Raw genomic sequence first — 18502 nt, forward strand, 5'->3', positions numbered from 1 at the left:
ACCAGACATTATACAAATATTGTCGACTATTCTGTTCTTTTACAGAAATATATCTATAATAGATAATTAGGCATTGTAAGTAGTACTTCCACTGCTCATCTTAAAAGGTGGTTGATATCTTGCAGTGCTCTCCTGGGTTGCAAACATTTGGTGTTTTGTATTTTGTATAGGACACACACTGCAGTGAAGATTGCCCCTCGCTACAGTTGTCCTGTTATCCATGTTCTGGACGCCTCCAGGAGTGTGGTGGTGGTAAGAACATCTACGTCATCTCAATGGAACTTTTCTAGGATCTAAAGTCTTACTGGCATTTTTCACTCAACCCTCTGGACCACAGAGAAGCCCATAGCATTCATTTAAAGGGAATAAAAATGTCTGACAACAGACTATATCCCAAGACAAAAACAAGACGAAGCAAAAACATGTTTTTTACAAATGGATTTAAATGAGTGCAAATTTGTCTCTTTTGAATACCCTAACCCCTGACTGCTTTGAATCTGCTTGAATGTATGGAACAGATCTGCATTACTTGTGATGACAAGTAATGCCTTAGAATTCTCAACTAGAAAGCACAAGCTGCAAAATTGGTTACATTTTCATTTAAAAAAACAAAAACCAATGTCTCAATCTGCTTCTGGATCAGAATCTGCAATAAGTGCAAATACATGAATTTTCATGGGACAGTGCCAGTTGTACATGAGAAAATATAAGAACATGTTCAAAAATGCTTTGTTAAGAAATCATTAAGAAAATACTGGATCCACAACAAGAACTTGTTTCTTGGCTAGCAGTCTAACATAGCACCACATTGCACTGAGATCTCTATCAGAGCTCCAACTAACAAACACAGGAAGGTTAAAATTTGAATTTTTAATAAGGAGTTATTGATCTCTCATTGTATGTGATAGTCACATACAAAAAGAGATATAAGTGGATATAAGTTGATGTGGCCAGAGATTTGAGAGATGTTTGAGTCAACTGGTTTGATCAGTCCAAATTATAGTGTGTTTATCTCCTGAATATTTTCCTGTTTGTCAGTGTTCCCAATTGCTGGATGAGGCACTGAGGGAGGAGTACTTTGATGACCTGAAAGAGGAATATGAGGAGATCAGGCAGGAGCACTATGACCTTCTGAAGGTAAGAATTACTGGTAGAAACGCACAATAGTGTAGGCACAAGGGTAGTCTTTACTCCCATGGTTTAAAAGTTTTTTCTTGGATCCAGTGACCCACAGAGGTGACCTTCTTTGAAATCCGTTTTTGACCCACATGTCTTGAACTTATCAGAAATAATTACAGACTGCTAGATTCAGCAGCCTCCATAGAAAACAGGCCTTTTTTAAGGCTTAAGCAATTGATTAATTCACAGATTTCCTGCAATCCCTAACCTAACTCATCAATGAGCCTAGGCAAGTTGATTACAGGTCTAAGTCTTCATTAGATTGGATTCTTGTCACCCACTCTGACGGAATTACTAATTCTGGGGTATTGCCTGTTGTTTCAGCGACCATTCTATAATTTTCTGTGTTTGGAAGATTTGGAATAATCAACAATTAAGGTTAAAGGTAGGCATTTACCTTGGAATAATGGTGATCTTATAAATCTCTTTAAACAAAGAGATGACGCCTAGGAAAAATATAGCTTGACAAGGGATTCTGCTGATTCGAATGCATATAAACACTTAAGAAGTATATGTGCAACCAATCAAGCTTGCCTCTCATGTTCTGGCACATCTTCTGTCCAACTTATTTAATTTATCCCTATCTGCACGTGAAGTTCCATCAATGCTGAAATTTGCCAGAGTTACCCCATTGCATAAAAGTGGTGACCCTCTCGATCTTAAAAACTGTAGACCTATTTCTATTATTAGCAGTGTAGCAAAAGTGTTTGAAAAGTTAATTTTTAATCAACCATCTCAACATGTTAACATTTTTTTCATCTTATCTCCATACCAATCGGGTATCGGACCTAATTTTTCTACAACTCTCTTAAAATTTACAGATGAAGTTTTCTTTTATTATACAACAATATGCCTCCATGAGCAATATTCATGGAGCATGTATCCATTCATAGATAGATACATGCTTGATCACTGCCTCTTCTTAGACAAACTTTGTGCTATTGGTCTTTCTAAACATTCTTTACTATCGTTTAATTCATATTTAAAATACCGGCGTCAGGGCACTCAGTCAGATTTCATAATTATAGAAAAAAGTTTACTGCAAAGTACAGCTTTGGGGCCGTTGCTGTTCTCTATTACTATTAATGACCTCCCACAAATATTCTCTGATTGTCATATACAATTATATGCAGATAATACTGTGAAATACTCTTCCAAGCCATTTCACAAATCCCGTGTACATTACAGGCAGATTTTGTTGCTGTTCAAAAATGGTTGTCTTTTAACAAACTTGTGTTGAGTGAAAAGAAGTCTTATAGTATGTTGTTTACTACAAGATCTGACCTTTTGCATCAAACCAATAATTGGTCAACTTTTTAGATGGGACACCACTCGAAAAAGTAGAGAAATTTAAATATTTGGATGTCTGGCTTGATTCACAACTTTCTTTAATCCCCATATTAATTCAGTCATAAAAGAAAATAAATTGTAGCCTAAGAACATTATATCGTTCAATTAATTGTTTCACCCAAGTATTTCAAAGTTACCAATAGTAGATTACCAATAGTAGATTATGCAGATATCAGACACATCAGAAACAAATCTCCCCCCCTCTCAATATAGTTTATAATAGTCTCTGTGGATTTGTTTTGAGTTGTCCTTTTAGAACCCATCATTGTTATATCCATGACAAGCTAATTTGTTTAAAACCTAAATCTAGAAGACAGTTTCAGTAGTTGCAATTTATTACCTCTGCCAAAGAGGTTATGTTTTCACCTATGTCTATTTGTTGGTTTGTTTGTTGGTTTGTTTGTCAGTAGGATTAATCAAAGAGTACTGAATTGTATAGCACTGAAGCTGGTGCAGCCGGTGGAGGATATTTTAATATTAATTATCCTTCTAACTTAAAACAATTTTTAAATTCCATATAGACTATTGTATAGTCTAAGGCATATACCAAGCATAATTTTTTCTTTGTTCCTAGAATGAGAAACTGGGCGACGTGCTTTTAAATTTTAAATTTAAAACTTCATCAAACTGCAATAACCTGCCTAGTTCACTTAGATCTATTACCTCTTTTCATCACTTTAAGTCATCTCTTTTTACTTACACTCAGGCAACTTGCTCTTGCTTCAAGTTAAATTTGAGATAGAAAAATTTGGGGTATGTGTACATTTACTGTATGTATTTCCCATCATAGGGGTACTAGTGGATGTAGGAGAGGCTAGGCCTGGGAGATCTTTTGTCTGTGTATGTGTGACTGTATTCGTGCTGATTTGTTTTATGTGTTGTATTGTATTTTCTGTGTATTTGTGTTAAGGAACCCCTTGAAAATGAGATGGATTATCTCAAGAGGCTTTTGGTGTTGCTGAGGCATTTCTTTGTTTTGAGAAGCTCTTGGGTTGCTTTTGCAGTGTGTTGTGGGTCATTGTCCATCTGAACTGTGAAGCACCGTTCTTTCAGTTTTGCAACATTTGGCTGAGTCCGCACAGATAGTATCCCTAGTAGCCCTATACTCTTCAGAATTCATCCTGCTACTTCTATCAGCAGTCACATCATCAATAAACACCAGTGGCCCAATTCCACTGGCAGCCATACATGTTCATGCTATAACGTTGCCTCCACCATGTTTGACAGATGACATGGTGGCTTTGGATCATGGATCATGGATCATGGATCATGGATCATCTTTCCTTCACTATACTTTCTTCCTCCCGTCATTCTGGTACAAGTTAATATTGGTTTTATCTGCTCAAAGAATTTTGTTCCAGAACTGGGTAGGCTTTTTTAGATGTTTTCTGGCAACATCTAATCTGGTTTTTTTGTTCTTGAGTGTTACCTGTGGTTTGCACCTTGTGGTAAACCCTCTGTATTTACATTCATGAACTTGCCCCTTGATTTATTACTTTGTCAATGATACGCCTGCCTCCTCGAGTGTACTTGGCCTGGCTAGATGTTGTGAAGGGTTTTTCCTCACCAACGAAAGAATTTTGCGATCATCCACTTGTTCCACCAGTTGTTTTCTGTGGTCTTTAGGCCTTTTGGTGTTGCTGAGCCAGTGCGTTCCTTCTTTTTAAGAATGTACTGAATTGTTGATTAGCCACTCCTGAAGTTTCTGCTATCTGTCTGATAGGTTTTTTTTCCCCAGCTAATGATGGCCTCCTTCATTTACACTGACAACTCTTTGGACCACATATTGAGAGTTCCCATGAACAACTACCAAATGCAAATTCAACTCTTGGAATCAACTCCAAAACTTTTATCTGCTTCAAATCCGTTGTGGTGGTGTAGAGAGGCAAAATTATGAAAACTGTGTCAACGTCCAATACTTATGTACCTAACTGTATATCACGCTTTGATACACACACAATACTTGGTAGTAGGAGACATTCAATGTTTTTTTGGCACCTGGGATTTCTTGACAGTAAGAAAAAATGGAATATCGCCAGACGTATTCTTTAACACCAAGGAGTTTGTTTTGGCATATGTATGGCTTTCTGAAGACCTTAAGGGAACTACATTACACAATCTACCCTTCCTGTATAGTGGTAATAAAAAGTAATCAAACCCTTTGGAATGACTTGGTTTTATGCGTTAATTGGTCATGTAATCTAATCTTCATCTGAGTCACAAGTATAGACAAATACAATGAGCTTAAGATAATAACACACACACAGTTATCTTTAGTGTCTTTACTGAACACACCCATTATAAATTCACAGTGCTGGTGGAAAAACTGAGGGAACCTTTGGATTTAATAACTGGTCGAACCTCCTTTGGCAGCAATAACCTTAATCAAGAGCTTAGAGTAGCTGTGGATCAGACCTGTACCATGTTCGAGAGGAAGGCTCAACCATATTCTGAGAATGTCTGGTGTAGTTGGCTCTCTGAGGTAATTCTTCAGCATCTGTATTGGGTTAAGGTCTGGGCTCTGTCTGGGCTACTCCAATACGTGGATTTTATTTGTGTTCAGTGTTTAGGGTCATTGTCCTGCTGCGTCACCCAACTCCTGCTTAGCTTCAGCTTGTGGACAGCCACCTTGACTTTATCCTGTTAAATACCTTGATAAACTTGGGAATCCATTTTCCCCTCTATGATGGCGAGCTGTCCAGGCCCAGATGCAGCAAAGCAGCCCCACATCACGACGCTTCCTTCACTGTGCTTCACAGCGGGGATGATGATTTCATATTGGTGTGCGCTGCCCTTTTTATACCACACGTAGTGCTGCATATTCTTACCAAACAATAGTTAATTCCATCAGTCCAAACTTCAAACAAACAGTATGGACAAGAACAATACACTGATTTGTTTGTTATTCATCACAATAGATTTTTTGTTCATAACTACAACTTAGATGAAGATCTGAAAATATTTTAAGACACATATAAATGCAGATCATTCCAAAGGGTTCACTTCATTTTTACTGTCGGTATTGTTATAATGTTTCCACCTCCTGCATTTACCTTTTTTCTTTCCTATTACATAGTCTATATTACATAGTATTTGCTTTTACAGATGCTGAAATCCATAGTTCCTACAGTACTCTTCTTTAAACCACTTTAATGTTGAAATTGTTCTAATGTGACGTTGTTAGTTGCATGTTTACACACCCATTCAGATCCTTGAAGTAATATTTTTGCCTTTTGTAAAATCTTCAAATTTCAAGATGGCAGTAGTCTCCAAAGTCACAGCATTGGCAAAATGTTGCACTGTAGTGCACCATTTTGTAGTACAGTGGTATAGTTTAAGTGCATTGCACAGAAATAGAGCACAGTTGGTAACTTCCAAGGGGAGTTAAAACCTACATCTTGACTTTCTATTGTGTATTAGAGGAGTACTTTGAACAGTCATCACAAAGGTATCAGACAAGAGAACAGGAACAAGTTGAAAGAAGTGGAGATCTAAGTAAAACTAATGAAGCAAGGATACTGTTGTTCATAATGTGAAACCAACTGTAAGACTTCCTCCCTCTCATCCTCTGTTTCTTGAATATCTTCCTTGAGTCATCAGTGACAGTGATTCAAAAAGGATTTCTATTTTAGTTTTGCTTGACATCACAGCTAAATTTGAGAAGGTTGGTTATACTGTTTTAATTGAAAGATTTGCACTGATTTTTGGACCTGAGATTGCTTTGACATAGTCCCAGACACTGACATTCCTGACTTGTGTATATCTATTATGAACTTTCTCAGATCTGTACTGAGTTCTTTGCACATTACCAGTGTGATGTTTGTGGCTTGTTCTAATGCAGGCAGTCAAACAAGCCCTATTTATACACTTACTGAGAAGTTACCAACTGCAATAAATTATAATCACTGATGGGAAGGTCAGAGGCAGTCTTGATATTTTAGAACTTTTATAGCTATGCCACCAGTGTTTGTAATATACTGTAACTTATGTATGTACTGCATATTTTTGACCCATCAGATTTTGTCATATTTGCAGAAGACTCATCAAAAATTGTATTAAGAAACCAAACTTATTTATTTGTTTTTTTTTAATAAAGAAGGCTATTTCCCAATCATTCTGTCACAGAAAAAGAGCAGTCGCAGATGTAATTGATATCCCCAGACTGCCATGACATAAGTGTATATCCGAGGTTGCAGTGCATGTGTGAAAACAGCTCATTTAAACTTGCGACCACAAATGCAATCCTATCATTCTTATATTGATCACACATGGCTGTACACAGCCATCCTGTCCTAGTACTATAAATGAGCTGGTATTAATGATATCAATTACTTTTTTTTTTGTAGTTGGGTGGATGTGTGTTTGTACATGTATTTTAATGTAAAGCACATTGAGTTAATAACATTGCTGGGTCTTCCTCTTCATCCTGCATTTCTCTCTGTTGCTTTTAGGATCGTCGGTATCTGTCTCTTTGCCAGGCCAGAGAGAAGGCTTTACATATAGACTGGCTCTCTTTGCCGAGACCAGGTGAGTTGGCACAGTTGAACAAATTCCAAAGTCATTGGAGACATGTTCTACTTCAGATACACTGACACAGTTTCAGTCTCTCATGCTCATCTTTGCTCATCTGAATTTTGGAAAATGATGCACAAAAGGAAAAAAAACAGAAAACACGACAACTTGGGTTCAAAGTGCTGAAACTAGCATATACAGAATATTTATGTGATGCTGTTATCTGCCATACAAAAAAGTTTTGATTTCCTGTTACATTAAAACCAAGTGTGCCCTGTATTTGTCTTTCTGTGACAGTGCGTCCTCAGTTCCTGGGCACCCGTGTGTTTAAGTGGTATGACCTGAACAGTTTGGTGGACTTCATTGACTGGAAGCCTTTCTTTGATGTGTGGCAGCTGAGAGGAAAATACCCAAACAGAGGTTACCCCAAGATCTTCAATGACAAGACTGTTGGTAAGAGCTTAGCGTCTGTCATAAATCCTACTATAAACCATCCTGCTACATGATGTTTCACTCAAATGTTGCACATGCATTTCATTTTATTTTAACACTCAGTTCTGTAAATACAAATGTTTTAAGAAAACTCAATACTATATCATCTTGTTAATTTATTTTAACAAAAATAATAAAGATTTAATAGTTCAAAATAAGATTATTTATTTGAATCATTTAAAAAGTCATATCAGTATTCAAAAAAAGAGAAAGTTAAAAAGTCTGCCTTATGGATTAATGTTATAAAATAGATGTTACTGTAACTTAATACTCAGTGTTAAGTAAGCTAACTTGATGGATAAATGTAACAATTTTTAGTGTTGCATACGTAGATGCATGTGACCTGTGTACAGGTTCTGGATCATTGTGCAGTTAAGTAATCAGTGAAATCATCTTGAATACTAAAATAAGCATACAGCTACCAGAGCACAAAAAAAATGGCGATAGTGAGTCAGTGACTCCACTGACTCACTATCGCCAATGTTTTTTGTGCTCTGGTAGCTGTAATGACTTACAGCATTGTTGAACATAAACAGTGAAACCATGTCTGATCTTAATGATATTTGGATTTTGAAGGTTTGGAGGCTCGTCGAGTCTTTGATGACGCACAGCGGCTGCTCAACCAGATGATTGACAGCAGCAATTTGAAGGGGCAGGGCCTGGTGGGATTCTGGCGTGCCCAGAGTGATGGTGATGACATCAATGTGTACAAAGGGGATGTCACAGTACGCAGAGACACCGAACCCATTGCCAAATTCCATGGCTTAAGGCAACAGGTGAGGGACACAATGATATATGAATTTAACAAAAAGGTCAAAGTCCAGCTGAAGAACTTATGTCACTGCTGATAAAACTGTAAAAAAAAAAAAACTGTAAAGGAATTCGTACAGCAATATGAATATAGCTAGTTATTGTCATAGAAGCGTACAATACTTTCTTTATTAGAGCATGAAAAATATAAACATATTTTGAAGGGATGCTCTCATAATCAGTACCAATCAGACCTTAGTACTTTTTATGTGGCGAATCTCTGCTAGTACTGACTCTGCCAGGAGCGGCAGATTGAATACGATGAACACAGTGGACTCTGTGTTTATATCCACAAGGAAAAGGTGCACGAATGCTGTGATTTTGTCCAACTGTTCTCCGCTGATGGGAGTTTATGACTGTGAAGTGCCGGCTGTACTATTTGCAGAGAGAGTGCACCGCTTTTATATTAGGAGTCTACTTGCAAGAACTGTAAGGCAGCATCAGTAATCAACAAACAGCACACCTGGATGGATTTTTCACCATCACTGGCAAGTTTGCTGCAAGAGGAGAAAATATACCTTGTTCAAATTCAAGTTGTTGTTGCTAATGTAAGAATGCTCACTTTTACCCCTAACAATGTATGTCTGTTTTATGTTGCACTGAGGTCCATGAGGAACAACATATAATTTCCTTTTATGTATGTCAAGCACATGTCAAGCATAGAAAAGCTATGCAAATTGTAATTTTTTTGCTCAAGCACAACTCAGAAAACACATATAATCAAGAAAAAACAACAGTATGGCCACAATAACAGGAAGCAGTTAACAGGAAGCTGGTTAACAGTTAGTTAACCAGCTGTATGGTCAGTAGGACCAGATCTGTCCCGCAAAAAATTGGAAATGGTTTAAACCAGAAATAACATCTGTTAGTTTATCTGTCGCATCTGGATTAAAGGCATACATGATCCAACAGTCAAATTTAATTTTGCACATAAACCCCCAGTCTTGGCTAACAAAAAGTCACTCCTATTTGGGGATAGAAAAAATTAATTTACATTCTCATACCAGAAGACATGTCAGTTAAAGGCAGCAGCAGGTATAGTATTTATAGGAAGGGATTTAGACTTTCTGACAGAACCATTATTCAATCCACTGTCTTCTACTAAAGAAAAATTTCCCAATTGATCATTCTTTAGGATCAAATTTACTGGCAATGTCAAATGAGTGTAGTAACAACAGCCTCACCAATACCCCGGTAGATTAAAAAAATAATCTGATCCCCCACATATAAAAACAAGGTCTACAAACACAATTGCAGCTGTATATCCAATATTCTATCCCTTTTTTTATTCTCACAGTTCCATTCCCTTGGAATGTATGGGTACCAGGGTACACACCTCCATTTTCTAGACAATCCGCCACTCCCATAAATATTTTGTTAATTCTTTCGCCTCCAGTTGAATATGGAGGGTTCCTATCCTGAGTGGTTTTTCAAGCACCCGTACATGATCTACAGGCAGTTCTATTGCTAAGATCTGTTGACTTATGTAGTGGGATGAGTAAATCATTTTTATTAGTAATACAGTAGTTATCAAATGTTTTTCGTATAGTCTGTCTCCCGTGTTGTTGAATGTATTCACAAATGACATACATTGTTTCATCTTCCCATAACGGCCTTGCAACAGAACATAAGCATGAATCTATATTGTCACAAGCGGGCACAATTATTGCTACCAATCCTCCTTGTCCAGGATACGTGTGCTCCACCATGTGGGACATCATTGCATACCATGTGTTCACTCTCACCTCTATTGAATGTAAATCGTCATCCTCTTGATCCTTCACATTTTCAGGTAGCATTGGCTCTAGTAAGGCAAGTCTCTTGATTCTGCCAAAAAAATCTATTAGTGAAGTGTATTCTGTCTGTGTTGGCTCCCCTATTTCAGTCATTATTACTTTCTGGGTAACACTGGAGGTTGGTGACCCTCCAAATGGTGTGAAGAGACATACCAACATGGCCAAGATCAGAGGCTCCATTTTTGCTACTTCCTTCTTATGGTATTGGTGCCTTTTTACAATGTGATGCATGGATCCACGTTGTCCTCTCCTCACTGTAACAGCTGTCAGTGTAGTGAGCAGGACCTGGTATGGACCTTTCCAATGTGGTGAGTGCCAATGTCGCCTCCTTAAATCTTTAACCAGAACCCAGTCTCCAGGCTGGAAAGGATGGGCTGTTTCTCCCTCTCTTAAAGGCGATGGAAGTGCTGCTTTCACCTTTGCAGAGATAGACCTCACAAATACAGGTTAACTTCCTACAGTAGGCCACTATGGCCTCATCTACAAGAATCTGATAAGTAGGCGTTCCTCTGTACAGGTTCTGACCCACTGGCATAACTCTGCCTGTCAAAACTTCATGTGGTGACAGATCTGTAATAGAATGATGTCTTCCCATCATATACAATAATACAACAGGGAGACAGGAGACCCCATCTAATTGTGTCTCCTCCATCATTTTTGTTAGCTTATTTTCTACAAGCCATTAGCTCTTTCAATAGCACCCCCACTCTGAGGATGGTAAGCCCAATGCTGCTTCAAATCAATGCCCAATTTTTCTTCCAAAAATGAGATAGTATTATTGACAAAATGGGACCAATTATCAGATAATAATTTCTCTTCTCCCCTTCTTAGAAGAATTTCCTGAAACAAATGTTTAGCAGTTGATTTTGTATCTGTCTGTCTACAAGGGAAGGCCTCTATTGACTTAGAGAACATTTATACAACTACTAAGCAGTATTTGTATCCTCTAGCTGGAGTTAGTTCAGTAAAATCCCTCATCAAATGCTGAAATGGACTATTGGGAATAGGAAATGCTGGTTGTGTTGTGTTTTGTGACTTACCAATATTAGGTCGTTAGTCACTAGGTTAGTCACTTCACACTTTAAATGCATTCCTGAAACCCTGATGCAAGTCTTCATTTTTTGAGACATCTGAAAAGCTTTGTTGTTGACCTCAATGTAGACTCGATGGCTCCTGTATCAGCCAGCATTTTATAGGTACCATGAATTTTGATTGTAAACACATGATAGATCTTCAAATTTATAGCAGAGAGAAAGCTAGAACAGTTCAGTATCTTGAGAATCACTTGTTTGAGATTTTTCACTCTGCTCCTGACAAGTGGTATCAGGAGTTGAGACCTGTCTAGATAGTCATGACATTTGTGATGGTTTATTCCTGTCGCCAAATGGTCTGTTCACGGACACATTGCCAGATGGTGGGCGTGACATCCTCGTTCACCATCCCACACCTCTGTTATCGTAGGTGTGCAGTTTCTAGCAATGTGGCCCACTTGATGGCGTCTTGAGCAAACATTAGTTTTGCCTCTGTTGTCATAGGGGATGCTCTTACCTCTCCCTCATCCACGGCCTCTACTTCTACCTCTGTGTCTGCCTCTAGCTCTGGCAGGTAGAGCTTAGTAGGCCAGCTGAACCATCTGAAGCTTTTCAGCTGTTGCTTTGGAGTTTTTCATTTGTTGGTTCTTTTCATCTTGAACAATAGCCTCAGCATGTGAGCAGTATTTTTTAACATCACTTAATATGGCACTTTGCTATGCCACACAGTGCCTGACAAAATTGCTCTGGGGTCAGACCATCCACCAGGGTCTGAACAAACTGTCTCTCCCACACAGTGTCATCAGTATTATCAGTTGGTTGTTCATTACCACTTTGTGTGTTAAAGACTTTAACTTTTCTGGAGAAATAGTCATCAAAAGTCTCTTGCAATTTTTTGCACACGTGTTCACAGTTGTCATATTTATGACTGGTTTGAATTTAGTCTCCAGTGCTTGGTGCAAGCTGTTAATTGGGTTCAATAAGGAGAGGTATTTTCAATAGCCCAATGAGCAGCCAAAATCCAATTAGCTGTTTTAATTTCTCCTCAGGCAAGACCCATTATGGTCACACATACATGTTCCAGTTCTGTTGAAGTAGGTCTGCAGTGCACCACCATCCTCTCCAGGGCATTTGCAAACACTTTGCCATTATTCTTAGGCTCTGGAAGTATATCAATGATGGCCTGTAATTCTGTTATTTTCCATGGTCTATAAACATGCTGAACATCCCGTATTCCATTGGGACTTTTTTTTATCATTGGACCAAGGAATGAGCTTTCCAAAGCACCACCCACTGCTCCTAACTGCGCACTTGCAGACATGGGATCCAATATTGGGAGTGATGTCTTTGGCTGGTATAAAGTTCCTGTCCTTGTTCTGCCTTGGCCAGTTGAGTTAAATTGGGCTCCTTTCTGTATAGTTATTGAGCTCCATGGCGTCTCTTGAGGTATTTGCGTAGATGTCTTTAAGGCAGGCCAACAATCCAGTATATAGTGGAGGTGTATGGCCAGCAGGTGGCATTGCAGTAGTTCCTTTGCTGTCTTCCCCTGCAGTTTCACTTTAAACCTGTGGGTGGAGTGTATTTCTCTGGTGAGCATTGTTGTAGATGTTGTTGCTCACCAGGGGGAGCTCCATCTCCCTGCTTTGGAGGGTGTGTGTTCTTACAGGGCAGTCAATTTCATCAACTTAATGAACACTGACTAGAACTGTTTTAGGGCGACTTGAAATCATCTGACCTGTGTGACTGACCTTTTGACCAATAGCATCCCAGACCCCAAGACACTCCACCACCATATACTCGTAATCCCAGTCAGGATGCCCTTTGGGATTAGAAGGATCTATAAATTCATACAATAATGACACCCGTGGCGATCTTGTTAGATAAAGGTATAATAGGCCTTATTTATTATTATTATTATTATTAATAAATAATCCAAAACTATAAAAAGACTGATTATTCTATTTTCAATAAAAAGAAAAAGGAGAAAAAAAAGGAACGTGGAAAGCCTAGAATAAGATTCTAAAGAAAAGAAATGACAAACTCAAAAATAAAAATTTAGTCATGGAATAAATCTAAAAGAGTATAAAATTATTATTATATTTTGTTTTTGCCTCAATAATGGTAATAAAAGGATCATTCCCTCAAATAATGTACGCACTTTTAAATGAGTGGAGTTCATTTTAACACCACAGATATGGCCATAAGAAAAAAGGAAAAAAGTCTCAAATCAAATGCAGTTAACGAAGGCAACCACACAAGGCACTGTAATGCTATTTTTCTAATTGTGAAGCGTCTCACCTCTGCTTACCAAGAGACACCCAATTATCTTTAGCAACCAAAGGCCTCTATATAACTGGTTCTCAACACAGTTTTTTTTTTTTTTCAGACAAAATAACTGCTCAGCACCAACCTTCAAGGCAACAGTTATACAACTATTGCAATAATCTTTATCTATAATATCTACATCTATCTAATCTCATAGTTTCGGAGAACTAAAAAACAACAATCATCAATCTCTCAGTGCGCGCACATACACAGACACAGTAACTTTAAGCTAAACAGCTGCTGTCTTCTCTCTAACTCTTCTCTCAATCACATGCACACATAAGGCTCACATACACACAAAGAACTGAGATGAAAAAGAAGGGGCTGGAGGCCACACACACACACACAAACACACACACACACACACACACACACACACACCACACACACACCACAAAACCAGACACTGACCAGGTCAAAAATTTCTCTTGCGTCTACCAGTGCCAGTAAACACAACATGCAGTAGCTGCCAGCGTTTCCAGCACTGAAATTCTTCAGCAGAAATCTGCCCTGGCAACTAATGGATCTTTAGGCGGGAATCCCCTCCCCCTATTTTATGCACGCCTTATCGGCTCCACTAAAGGGACCCGTATAGGTTGGAGGCCACCCCCCCCCTATTTTCCGTGCACTTTAAGGCCAGAGAAACCCATGTTTCTTTCCTTTTTTCAGGCGAATCCCCTAAAGGAATTCCCTGTCCCAAGCTTGGAATCAACAAACAATAATATCTCAACCACAGTCAGTGCATGTTTTAAACCTAAACCCATAAAACTTTAGATTTTAAGAAAGAATGAAAACAAAATCTTCACACAAACAAGAAATGCCAGTTAATTCTCTACTCCCCACTAAGCATTATATATATTAAAATAAATCAATCAATACTGTGCTCTGCTTTCTGGAAGGAAACCACTGAGCATCTCTGAAAAAACCCACTTCGAGGCTTCTCACTTTATGTCCTGGCCAGGGAATGATGTCCTTCCAGAAGACATCCACAGGATAATGATCTCCGTGGAACCTCCAAAATGTTGCGGAAGATTTTCTACAAAAGACTTTGCACACAATTAAACACACAAAACACTGATAGGGTCAAATTGAAATATATTGTAAGTTACAATATAGGAGAAAACAAACCTTATCACAAGAAGTCAGAGGAGTCTTACAATCATCTTTTATAATCTTTCTTGAGACAAAGAATTTAGTTCCAATTGGATCTTTACTTCTACCAAAACATCCAATAGGATTGAAAATCATATGATGTTCACGTGCTACCCATGCACTGGCCATAAATTGAACCTCAAACAGGCATAGCTTGGCTTATTTCCATTTATGGTAACGCTACAGGCTGCTCCATATGTAGCCCCCCCTGGACTCATAAAACATCTGTCTAAGTCCCCTGGGAGAGACCTTGAAACTTCGACAAAAAGTGCATCACCAAAAGTGAATAAATGATAAACCAACTTTTCCTCCACAGCTTACAGATAACTTTGCTTTGAGAAGTATCTGACTGTGCGTAGCCAAACCACTGCCACACTACAGACGTCAAGTCCTCCTTTTTGGCACCAGGTCCTTATCCGCCATGCTGCTAGCTCACATTGAACTGTTTTGCAAATGCGCCATGCATGAAAAAGAATCTGTGATAGAGACACGTCATATAATTTGGCCAATCAGCGCAGCCATCTAGTAGGCAATCATTCTCTTGGCTTGTGACTGTAGCGTGGCTCCACGTCATTACAGTAGACTGAGTATTAGTAGGAGAACATAAAATGTTATGATCTCTATGATTCGCTTGAAAAGTAGATTGTGGACTACTTCAAGATCAATCACGATATAAAATTATCAGATTGCCCACCCCTATTAAGGAATGAATACACATATCATACACTGATGAGCCAAAACATTATGACCAGCATGTTCACTCTCACCAGTCTGTGCATACACATCCTCATACACAGCAGGGTGCGATGCACAGTGTATTGTGACACATTCCTCCCATATTTGTCAGTACATTTTTCTATTACTTGTGCCACAGTAGCACTTGGGTCAATTTGGACCAGATGGGGTAGCCTTCATTGCTATCATTTATCAATGGTGTACCAGTCTGTGGCACATCTGTCCCTCACCAGACCACTGTCGGTAAGTTCTCACCGCTGCTGACTGGGAGCATCCCACAAGCCTTGCCCGTTTTGGAGATGATGTGACCCAGATGTCTGGCCATAACAGTTTAGCCCTTGTCAAAGTTGCTCAGGTTTTTACACCTGCCCATTTCCTCGCATTCAACACGCTGACTACGTTATTCTCTTAATTTGTGAGTGGTCTTAATGTTTTGGCTCAGTGGTGTATACAAAGCATTATGCAGCTCCACCACAGGGAGGGCTCAGCCAACTGATGTGTAGTGCTTTTTATTTTTTTCAGATGTCATGCTTTGGATTTTTTGTGTCATCTTCTTTTCAGAGAATTTGACCTTCATGATGGAGCCAGATATAAATTGCAGAGTAACAGATACAATTTTGTGTGCTGCAGGTGGAAAGGGACAGCTCCAGTTTAGAGCCCTGCCTGTGTCTATCTGACTTTGTGGCCCCTGTACACAGCGGTGTGGCAGACTACATTGGTGTGTTCGCTGTGGGTGTGTTTGGAGCTGAGGAGCTGAGTCAGCAGTTCCAGGCTCAGGGAGACGACTACAGCAGCATCATGGTCAAAGCTCTTGCTGACCGCCTGGCTGAGGTACAGTATAGACAACTTCCTAACACACCAGGCCTCCATCACTGCTGGTAGTGCACAAGTCAGTGAGTCATTGGTGCTTTAAGACAGAACTGTTTGGGTCATGGTGTGTCGTTGGTTTCTGTTACAACCTACTTTTTATTCACCAGGCGTTTGCTGAGGAGCTCCATGCTCGTGTGCGTAAAGAGCTGTGGGGCTATAGCACTGGTGAAGCTCTGCAGGCCTCAGACCTCCACAGAGTTCGATACCAGGGCATCAGACCTGCAGCTGGCTACCCCAGCCAGCCTGACCACACTGAGAAGACAATCATGTGGAGCCTGGCTGACATACAGGAAAAGACTGGTTAGAGCACCACAAACCACTTCACTGTCATAATTGCAACTGAAAGCCACCCAATGCTGATGTATTGTTCTCTCACATGAGATACAGTTCTGATGTTTTCTTAGTAGATTAAACAACAAAATGAAATAACACCATTCAGTTCTTACATTTTTCTTTATCTTTTTAATCTGTACATTTACATGTAGTCAAGAAACCAGGTTATCAGAGAACATGTTTACATTCACTGTTGTAACCTGGTTAATGTAAATCAATGTAACGAGAAAGCATTCCTTTGTGAAATTATCTGTCCTTACATCCAGCTACTCCCCATGTGAAGTCTTTGTTCTGCACATGCACACATGTAAAAAGATGATCAGAAGTCTGCTAAAATGTAAATGTAGCCAAGAAATGTGCATTATCCAAGACAAATCTAGCTGCGGAAACCAGGGTTCTCTAATCCCCTACCCTGATTATGGAAACCAGATTTTTCATTTACATGACATTTAAGAAAATACATACAAGAGAAAACCAACTGTAACCAGGTTACTTAAGGGTAATTCCCTTTCAACTCAACAGATTTTAGACAATTTTCTCGACTGACTGTCTTGGATTTGCTTCATACTTTATGTAATATCATTGTACCCAACAACTAGCGTGCAAAATTTTCATCTTGTAATTTCTTTACTTTCTGAGATATGGAAGCTTTAAGAAAGGGGTCGTGACCCTAAAAAAATTCCATAAGTCATTGCTTTTGAAGTGTTCATGCTACATGCTTCAAATTCAGATCTTTTCTTTTTTACATACTCATATTACAGTACTTTCTTAGCAACTAGATGCATGACTGAAAGAGATCATTCATTTGCTCCAGTCATGCTAAACCATCTGCAGATCAGAGGGGTGTCAGGTGGCCCTAGTTTCATTGTGGATTTGAGTGGGAATTGTTCACAAGTGATGGACCAAACTGCTGGGACATCAGGAGTGTGTCTTGCAGATGCAGTTCCTGGAAAATATGCTGTATGCGTGTATGACCAAAAGTGGTGGATAGGCAACATTCGTTTAACATCGGAGGAGAACCAAGATTTACGAGTAACATTTTTGCATCCTCAAGGTCCCTCTACAACTTACAGTTTGTCCAGGAGAGAGTGCATCTGTTGGGTCCCTCTTTTGCATATCCTGAAGATCACTGATGCTTACACAAATTGGCAGGCAATACACACTTCCACCGGATTTTGGAAAGTGTATCATTGGATTGTTCAACCTCTTAAAATAGACACTATTTCTTCAAAGCTTCTAATTTCCCGACATTGCCTTAGTTAAATTGTAGAAATGTTTTTTGCAGAATGTCATTTTGTACCAAAACATAGTGTTTTTGATACTTGGCTGAGCTAACATAAGCAATGGGGCATATAATATGGTTGACACGTTCATTGTCCCTACCTGAGAAAGGGTCACAGTATCTCCACAAGTATCACTCAAGCTGTCTGTTCAGCTTTCCTCTGATTGTTGTATCTTGTCTGTTAGGCTGATGCTGGCTCAGCTAAGCTGCTGCCAAACTCATCATACTGTCTCAAGTGAAGAGCATTAGATTTAGTGATGTCATCACAACACTGACAAATTCCAATTTACGCAGTTGCACACAGGTGGGGGAGCCTCAGGATGTGCTTTTGGAACACATCCCAGTGTAGTCCAGATGGATACTGAATGTTTGCTGTGTGTGGGGGGGCTTGTATTACTCATGTTGTGGGGACACAAATCTTTTTACACAGTCACATTGTTGGGACTCACCTTCTCTATGGGGACAAAAAGAAAGTCCCCGTAATGCAGATTGTTAAATTTTAGGGTGAATACTTGATTTAAGGTTAAAGAAAGGTTTGGCTAAGGGTTAGGGTATGTTAGAGTTGGGAAATAAACACAACTGTGTGTGTGTGTGTGTGTGTGTGTGTGTGTGTGTGTGTGTGTGTGTGTGTGTGT

The 18502-nt window shown here is 39.2% G+C and overlaps 1 protein-coding gene across 2 annotated transcripts in view; it reads left to right on the forward strand.

Moving 5' to 3' along the window:
- The window catches only part of mtr (5-methyltetrahydrofolate-homocysteine methyltransferase), a 74383-nt gene that overhangs the window by 49606 nt on the left and 6275 nt on the right, over window positions 1-18502 (forward strand). For both annotated transcript variants that reach the window (XM_040135578.1, XM_040135579.1), the window contains 7 exons: window positions 171-252; window positions 1039-1137; window positions 6981-7056; window positions 7339-7494; window positions 8110-8309; window positions 16013-16213; window positions 16360-16552. In XM_040135578.1, the coding sequence (XP_039991512.1) occupies window positions 171-252; window positions 1039-1137; window positions 6981-7056; window positions 7339-7494; window positions 8110-8309; window positions 16013-16213; window positions 16360-16552 (1007 nt within the window). The remainder of the gene's footprint in view (window positions 1-170; window positions 253-1038; window positions 1138-6980; window positions 7057-7338; window positions 7495-8109; window positions 8310-16012; window positions 16214-16359; window positions 16553-18502) is intronic.

Source organism: Xiphias gladius, chromosome 9 (genome assembly GCF_016859285.1).
Source record: "Xiphias gladius isolate SHS-SW01 ecotype Sanya breed wild chromosome 9, ASM1685928v1, whole genome shotgun sequence".
In the NCBI taxonomy this organism is placed as follows: Eukaryota; Metazoa; Chordata; class Actinopteri; order Istiophoriformes; family Xiphiidae; genus Xiphias; species Xiphias gladius.